Genomic DNA, 9,491 nt, shown 5'->3' with positions numbered 1-9,491 from the left:
TATAAAACTTATTAGAAAAACTTATAAAAAAAACAAATATAAATAAATAGTTCACCTGAATTGCACACAATTTGAGAATCACTGCCTAGACAACCGCACAGAGAAGACACTAGAACACTTGGCACAATTCGATACGGGGTGCAACATTGCAATAGACAAACCACTCTCTTTGTATTTGCGAGGGGGCTGCGAAAAAGGGGATAGTGAATAGAAGAATTATTTGCATACTAGTTGCATTATTTCTCATTATATTTCTCTTCTCAACAGATTTACAGAATTCAGCCAAAGAATAGAGATCTGCATTAGAAGATGATCGTGTTAACAATAGAATAGGCAAAGAATAAATTTTTGCAACTTGAATTTCTTGTTTCGCGACATGTTTTCACTTCCATCCCGAGAATGACCAAGAGATTGTGCGGTGAAATTTAATTGCTGATCTCTACTCTGTCCATCGATGGGTGCAATTTTGATTTGTGCACACATAATACAGCCTCATTTCTTCTTCAGCGCGTCGGGTCTGTGCTTGAAAGAAAACAGCTTCAGAATGACTGCACTTGGGACAAGCATGATCCTCTGTACGGGGCAACGTGGGATCCGAGATCACGTCCGGAACGATGTGTGTGAGCTCACTGTGGAAGGAGAAGGAGGAGGAGACAAAGAGCAATTAGTGAGGTTGACCATGAGGACGAACTGTTTCAGAACTCAGAAATTATTCATGAGAATGTTGCAGATAATGGTTCTAAAGGTATCTCCTCTTTCTCTTTCTCTCTAGAGATTATAAAGGAAACATCATCTCGACATGGATTTTAGTATTCCGGCAGTGTTTCTTCCTGCACCATTGATAAATAATAAATCTATATATACTTTTACGACCGTACCTGTACTTCGTCATAGTTTCAAAAGCATTATTTCTGAATAGAATCGTTAAAATGGCAGGAAAAGTCTTATTACTCGCAGCATTATTGTAATTATTTTGTGTCCATATTTAAAATGTAAATATGAAAAAAAAACAAAATGCATATATCACAAGAGCTTTTAAATAATTTTGTAAAATTTTTAATTTTTGATTTTGCAAAGAATATAAATAAATATTTTGATATAAATATATTTTAATATAAATATAATAAGTATTTTGTCAGTTTTTTTTAATGAATTTATCAGCTTAAAAATGAGATGACAAAGAGCCTTCTAGCTTTACGGAATGCTGAAACTCGTAACTGCTGAAATACTACAATAAAGTCGTTCAGCGTCGCAAATCATGGGGATAAAAAAAGAAGAGTTTGTCTAATATGATCGGAAGCAGCCAATATTACAGATAATTCAAAGTGAATGTCTTCTAAAATAAAAATTTGTGATACTTAAAAAAAATGCAGTAAATTCATGTATAATTATTTTTTCAGTTAATTTCAAAAGTCTCAAATTTCTTGCCATAGAGGAAGAAAAATAGCTTCTAATGATCTCCTATCGTCTACTTTTATTTTTGGGAATGACCGTACCGAAAAAGTTTGAACAAGTTTTTTGAAAATTTAAGAAAGATTTATTTTCTTAATTTATGAAATTTGTAATTATTAATAATTATCATACTTATTGGCCCCGAGAGATTTTTCCTTATTCTAGTCTAGAAATACGAAAAAAGTTGCAAATTCGAAAATTCACGATTTTTGACCAAAAATATCTAAGCTCAGGAATTAATTGAAAACTTGCAAAAAATCTTCTAGATTTGGACATCCTTATAGTTTGTGAATATCCACAAGAATCGGATTTTTATCGATTCTAAATAGTCCAAAAAAAAAATCTTTTTTCCATGGGTACCCAGAATCCCAGAAGAAACGAAAGAGTTAAATCGATTCAAAGGGATAGACCGGTATTCGTGCGGAAGAAAACCGTTCATCCCAGAATAAAAATCCTTTCCTTCCTAGAGCTTTCGGTACTATTAGTTATCGGTTCATAACAGATTGGAACCGATTCAGATTTGCCAAAAAATCTAAAACCATTCCAATGATCCCAAATCCCTTTCGGCTGAATAGTTCGCTCTCTAGAGCCTTTTTAAACTCTGACATTGGCACAAAATATTTGAATATAAAAGCTAGTGATAAGCCTATATCTGCTTATTTTAGGTGAGATTCTTAACGTGAGCAAACTCGGATTGCATGCAAATTCGATTTGGAACTAAACATGAGAGATATTATACAGCAATTAGGAATCAAATTTCTGAAAAATTGCAAACTTTTTATTAAAATCAAAATAATCTAGGATGTAAATGACCTGACAGAAAGAAGATAGTGGAATATAGACTAGAATCTTCTCTATAATTTTGCCCCAAAACTTGATATCGGTTACTCGGTAGCAGAGATAATTCAATTTATTTGTTATGAAACACGTTTTTTGACCACAGCGGGTATTTTGTCCATGTAATGAACTACACCAATATCAAAGAATGATTGAATTATGTAAGAATATCCTTTTAAACCTTTATTTTAATTAACGTAGTGGAGTAAAAGCGGTCATATCAGCACCTGCGTACTTTGGTAGCATTATTGTGAAAAAAATAATTCCTTTACACTAAATCGACAAAATTGAATATAATCTGGCATAATCTGAGCAAAAAATAATAATGATTGGACGAAATATAAATATAAATGTCCTCTACAATTATACCGAAATATTCATCAAAATTAGTTGAGCAAGGGTCTCGAGATAATTGAGTTTTATGTAATATAAAAATTGGTTTTTCGACTATGACACCCCTAGCGTTGGTCCTACGAAGCTGAAATGTTGTAGCGCTTTGCGAGACCTTTAATTATAGAACCCTTACTTTTCAAAATCGGTTAAATAGAACCGGAGATATGGCATTTTGAATTTCGTGAACTTTAACCCCTCATATCTCCGGCTCTATTTTAACCACAACGTTTAACCACATTTTGTAAACTTCATAGGCTAGACTACACACCCTAAAATTTGATTAACTTGCACAATGGCGTTTTTGCAAAAAAAAAATAGTTTAAATTTTCACGCTATCGCAGCGCCACTTGTGATGATTTTCGGAACTTCCATCTGTAAGTGCTCATCGAGACGCACAAATAAAAAAAATAAGCCAAAATGTTAATTAGAACCGGAGATACACTCAGTCCCGGGATTATCCACATCTTCGGGAGCGAAAAAAAACGCATTGAAAAAATTTGCATAGGGGGAGGTGGGGCTACTTTGAGTTGTGAGGCTAGATTGTTGTAGGGGAGACCGGGGTACTTTTAGCCAGGAAATGAGGCTTTTTTTTCGCGCATGATTTGTGAAAAAATGATGAGGTTTGTCTAATTTTTTTATGTTTCATCAGTAGCATTAGGTTATTGGCTATATGAAACAGTGTAGTTCAAAGCTCTAAAATCCTTGACTTTTTCTAGAGAGGATAATGAAAAAAGTATGACACATTGGCTACACGTGCCCCGGTCTGGCAAGATATATCCATTTTTGGGGTACTAATTGCCACCAGTTTTCCAGATAAAATTTTAAACTGGAGATACCAAATAGTGTTTCACTTGATACACTGAAGCCCACTGATGCTAAATATGTCATTTAAGATTAATGAAAAAGGCTTTAGCCGACTTTTTTATGACATTCTTGCAATTGCGGCAAAATTGATGCAAACATCCTGAAAAAATCTATTTCTCAAGTTGCTCATACAAATAGCAATATTGCATGGAATATCAATAGTACTTTTTCATCTAACAATTATCCATATATTACTGAAAAATCATCAATAGTTTTATCCCGCCGTGGAAGAGTGACTACATCTGCCCCGAGGCTGTTTCAGTGTGTATCATCTTATACAAAAAAGTAGATAATTATTGTCCAAGTGAAAAATATCTCTAAATTACCTTTATTAAACCAGAAACAAAGTAAAACTATGAGATTTTGAGTAACAACTTAGAAAACCAAATGCTGGGCCAAAAACTGTAACATCAAAACTACAATTTTATACCAATTTTATAAAAATGCTTCTAAATTCTAGGATAACACAATCAGAGTTATAAATTAAGAATCTCACCTAATATTTCTGGGAATATGAACTGTGAATATGTGTTCCTGCTTTCATGAAAAAATACTTTGCTCAATGTACATTTTAAGGGAAACGAGAAAAATCCACTGGCTAATTGTACCCCGGTCTCCCCTACGACTTTTTCGGTTATATCTAAATGAAGCTGGTTCTTACAATTATTTTATTTAGATCCACAATTATTTTGTCCATCCAAATTACACCATGTTAAAACCCAGTTTCATTTAAAAATATGCGAAAAAATCGTACAACCATGTACACCCACAGCTCAAAATAGCCCCACCTCTCCCTACCCGCAGGCGATTTCTTTTGAATGAATCGGCCGTATAATAAATTTCGCGCGGAGTAAAAGTATTCAGAGCAAAAAGAGAAATGCATTAACAAACAGTAGGGGAGACTGGGGCAAAAAGTCACAAAACGGATATTTTATTTTTTTACAAGCTACCCGAGCACCTCCAAAATTTCGTATTAGCACAGTTTTATAGGAAATTTACCGCTCTACAACTTTGTGAAAGTAATTTTCCTCTATTTTGTAAGGAAATACGTTTATCGAGCCAATTTCAAAAAGCTAATTTTGTGACTATATTCTTAAAAATGCTGGGGCAAATAGTACCAGACATTGGGTATTATCATATTTTGATTCGCTGCATTACGGGCTTCCGTAAATTTGAAAAAATACCTAGAGGACATATTTTCATAGAAAATTTATTCATCTACCTACACCTTTGAAAAACACCGTTTTCTCTACGAGAAAAGTGAGAAAACGAGAAAAGCGCTTTTCAAACTATTTTAGAAAAAAACACACAAAAGACTGTAAATCGTTTGACCAATGCAATCAACAAGCGGCGAGACATCAGAAATTGCTTCGCTTTTTGTTACTTTTTGCTCTATAGGGGAAAGGCTCATAATTTTGTCCAGTTTCTTATTTTGGACACTTTGAGGATAAAATTGGACACTAAAAATAAATTGATTAAAATTTTGGATTTTTATTCCAATATTTGATGAATAATGAATTCTATCTAAATATTTGTTCTTTTTGGAAGATTTTAACACTAAATACGTTAAATTTTGAATATGATTTGAGTTGAAATTGCTTTGTTGAAAATTCAGTATGAGCAATTGTTTACGAGAAATATGACAGAACTTCGTGTTTGCTTCAGTCTTATTTAGCTTTGGTGAAGCACTAACAATGTTTCTTCGCTTTTTTCAGTGATATTATTGAATATTTAGTGAATATTCTATTGATTGACGTTAGTGGTGATTTGTACATTTGACCTGAAGTGAGATTTGCCTTGCAAATTAGATTTTTCGTGTGAAAAATCGGAAATTTTTAAGACATTTACCAGTGAGGTGATACTCCTTATTTTGGACAGGTGTTTTTCTCACGAAATTTTGTGAAGTTTTAGCTTTTGTGATGACTAGGTTGGACAAATGCCTGGAGAAACAAAGGAGCATCATCTCCACGAAAGAAGTGTAGCGAGAAATGCCTTGAAAGGCCCCAGGAAAGGCCAGGGAATGAGCGAATCCGCACGTACTTGGAGTATCGCAGTCAACTTACTTTAATGAATGATATGGAAAGTTTCCGGGCTTCTTGTAACATTCAACGTTTCCACATGAACAGGAAGAGGACTTGGTAAGATTGGTTCATGAAATGAAGAACAATGGGCATCCTGTTGAGGCGGATTAGCTGTCCAAATTTACAGCCCAGTTGTCCAAATTAATAACCAAGTTGTCCAAAATAAGAGTCAAATTCACCTCTACATATCAATTCATTTTTAAATTAAATTAAATTAGTATTAAAACTAATTTTAATAAAAACAAAGAAAATAATTCCTTGGCAAGTTTCAAAACAACCCTTCTGAAAAGAGAGTAACAAAAAAAGTCAATTAGTATTGAAAATATCGCATTTCAAACTTGGAACATCGATGCTTATAAGCAGACTGGTCAAAATTATGAGCCCTTACCCTACCTTTTGTTACTTTTTACCCCAAGTGGCCATTTTTAATAAAAGGATTTCTGGAGAAAAGAATCTTTGTGAAATTCTATAATATAGAGCGGATTCGTATTCAAAAAATCCAAATTATTTAGAAAATATTCACCAGTGCATCAATTTTGGAAAATAAGTAGGTAATAATTGTTATCTTCTGCAAGGAAAATATTTCAAAAATAGGGCTAAAAATTTCGATATTTTTTATTTTTTAAATTCCTTGATCGAATTCTAAGAAAGACATTGAAGAAGGTCTATGGAGGCTATCTATAGAAAAAAATTTGAGCCGCTATCTTTTTTACCTTGAAAAATATTGAATTTTGAATTTTTCGATTTGTGACTTTTTGCCCCAGTCTCCCCTACTCTTTGGCTAGAGTTCTTCCAATACACTGTTAGAACATTTAAATTTTTTACCCTAATAAAAGAAATTAAAGTTTTAATCTGAAAAATAAGCATAGTATCTTCAAATTTCCCGCGTCACAAAATAGTGTATATTCAGGCGTATTTCAAAAATGATTTCATAAATTGACTCCCAAAAGTAGGCAAACTTGCATAATTGTATGTGCATAATCTCGACAGGTGCAGCATAATCCCGAAGTGCATAATGCCGGGACTGGGTGTAGTTTGCTCAATTTTCGAATTTTGAACCCCTTATAGCTCGAGTCACGGGGGTCAAAAGGCCTTAAGTTTGATACTGATCGAAAGCTCTAAGGCCCAGCTATAAACCACAAGTCGATATATTTGTTATTTCGGGAGTTATTTAGCTTGAAAAGCCAAACGATCGGCCAGGCGGACAGACGACTAAGGAAGTTTTATATATTTGTGATCAGGAAGTGGCAAAACACATTTTGACAAAGTTTGTGTCCGATCGGAGGACATGAAATTTTGATAGGATAATGGCAGGTGAGATTGTTAAGAATTTCACCTAATATAAAACTTTTCCAAACTGTTTTCACTTCTAAAATTAGCAGAGAGATCTTTTATAAAATTTCTGCGTCACGCTCTTTGTCCATTCGGATGTTGCCAGTTTTAGAAGTCAAACGGTAAGAGATAGAGACTTGGAACTTGGGACATTTGGGGTACCCACTCCTCATAGGTCGACCCAAAAAGCTTTAAGGTGTCCCTCATTTTCCTTCCACCCCTCGCCTTCCCCTACAAAACCATGTTTTTTGGGATTGCTCGAAAACTCGTCGTACGATTTTTTTTTCATTTTTGGATATGTTTTAGCTACCCAAGCGGACAATTCACCATGTGTGAAAATACCGTTAAATCATTCCTAATAACGGTTTTTCAGGGTCAAAAGTTAAAAATGCTCTAGAGAGCACATTTCTCAACCGAGTGGTATCATGTCAGAGCTAGTTGGAAGGGTCTTGGAATTTCCGATAAAAAACTGAAATGGTTGCAATCGATTTTTAATTGATAACGACCTGGTTAATAACCGAGAACTAATTTTTATTCGAAATTTAAATAACTACTCTCCTGAGATGTATTCTGGACAATGTTTTGAGTGATTTATAAATCGGTTCAAATCGGTTGTGAACCGGTAATTAACTGATTACGAAGCGATAAGTAATTTTCGTCCGAAAATTAATTATATTAGTTTTAAAATTATCCCGGGAGATCTTGAGTGATTTATACATTAAGTCGGTTTAAATCTGTTAAGAACCAAAAAAAAACAGTTCGAGCACTTCGCAAAGTCTGGGACGCTTTGCCACTTCTTTTAACTCTTTCGCGTCATTAGGGTCATATATGACCCGGGGAAAAAACAATTTTTTTTTTGACTATTTACATTAATTGAAATCTATCGGTTTGTGCACGACATCATAATAGAAGGATGTAAGATTCTTGGCTAATTTTCTCAGGACTCCAGATATTCAGGAAAAGAAAATATTTGAGATCAAAAATCACGAATTTCGAACTTTGTGAAATGACTTTTCTCTTTCAAAATTTTTTATATTAATTTATTTTTTTCAGCAAAAAGTTCTTTAGAAACACAAAATAGAATATCCAAAGATTGTATATTGCATATTTTGACTACTCTCAATTTTCCAGAAAAGCGTGTAGAATTTTCCGGGTCATATATGACCCTATTGTCCCCAAGGGTAACAGTGTTTTCGTCCCAAACCTATAGCGAAATGTAGTTGGGACATTGTTTTTCTTTGTGAAATACAGGTGGGACATCTTACTCCTGGACATTTCATCTTATATCTGATGAATTATAATATATTTTGCAATATTTTAGAGTATTCTGCAAGCGTCTCATATTGTGCAATTGTATTGTGTGTGAATAAATATGTGGATAAGTTTATTTTTGCCAAATACCACTCAAAATATTGTCACAGAGACTGTTCAAGGGATTACCAGGAAGACTCCTTGAACACCAGGAGTACAGTGTTCATCAAGACAATACAGTTTGCCATGATTTTTTCCAAATTAATAACTTCAAGCAAAAAAACTCTTAAAAAGCCCGTGATATGGATTTTGAAAATGGTATGTACACTTCCTTTGAGGACAATAGGGTCATATATGACCCGGGGTTTTTCCGAGTTGTCACGCAATGGAAATTTTTTTTCCTCTCTGAACTATTATATTTGATCATAAAGCATTAGGAAAACTCAATTTTACATGAATTCATCTGCTGAATAAAAGTGGGACGCGAAAGAGTTAAATCATATTTATACCAATACCTACAAATGAGCCTAGTCTAGTCCCACCTTAGCGTAAGATTGGACCAGCTCCTATGTATTTTTGCCCATCGTCCTTTAAAAATAAACTTAACGTTCTTCTAAAAGAAATAGCTCCCCTTGCCATTAATGTAATATTTTAGTATTGCCATGCGGGTACAATGATTCTCATAATTTGTATCGAAAACTAATTTATGAGATCCTAAATTTGCCTTCAATACTTAATGCAATATCAACGCTAGTAAATGGAATATTCCAAAAGAACAGAAAAGGTTTCCGGAAATGAATATTACTTACTCAATTTCGTGCATAATCTTGTTCACGTAGATACAATTGGAATCCGCCACTTGCTTGTAGTCACAATTGCGGCATGCATAGAGGAGTATCTTGTTATCTTTATCCTCTTTGGGGTACAACATATTATTGCTAGAAAAGAAATGTCCGGAGATTAAACAAATGCAAGGAAAATTAATTTTATGTATTCACATTACCATTCTTGGCAGAAACGAATTCCCACAAATCCTGGGCCATCATCATGGGCATCGTAACCAGACATTTCTAAAATTTCACCAAATAGTTTTTGCAAAACAAGTTTTTTTTGAGAAAAAACTACCAAAATTCACGAGAAAGCTAAACAAAAATAAACAAACACAAGGTTATGTGACTGCTGTGACGGCTGTGACTGTCGTCAATAAACCATAAAACCTGCAGAGCCATCTTCAAGAAATCCTAAAAATATTTATAGCGTGAAAATGGGTGAAAGAAAAGG

At 33.9% G+C, this 9,491-nt stretch overlaps 1 protein-coding gene across 1 annotated transcript; it reads right to left on the bottom strand.

Annotated features, from left to right (window-relative positions):
- Positions 1-225: 225 nt before the first annotated feature.
- On the bottom strand, positions 226-9,396 carry LOC129805293 (DNA-directed RNA polymerase II subunit RPB9). The gene is made up of 3 exons (XM_055853115.1): positions 9,214-9,396; positions 9,020-9,148; positions 226-629 (listed from the first exon to the last, which is right to left on the bottom strand). The coding sequence occupies exons 1-3, from the start codon at positions 9,276-9,278 to the stop codon at positions 440-442; spliced, it is 384 nt and encodes a 127-aa protein (XP_055709090.1). The 5' UTR covers positions 9,279-9,396; the 3' UTR covers positions 226-439.
- Between the last annotated feature and the right edge of the window lie 95 nt (positions 9,397-9,491).

This window comes from Phlebotomus papatasi, chromosome 3 (assembly GCF_024763615.1).
Source record: "Phlebotomus papatasi isolate M1 chromosome 3, Ppap_2.1, whole genome shotgun sequence".
NCBI lineage: Eukaryota > Metazoa > Arthropoda > Insecta > Diptera > Psychodidae > Phlebotomus > Phlebotomus papatasi.
Note: the sequence above shows the minus strand (reverse complement) of the source record. Positions and strands in the feature narration are given on the sequence as shown.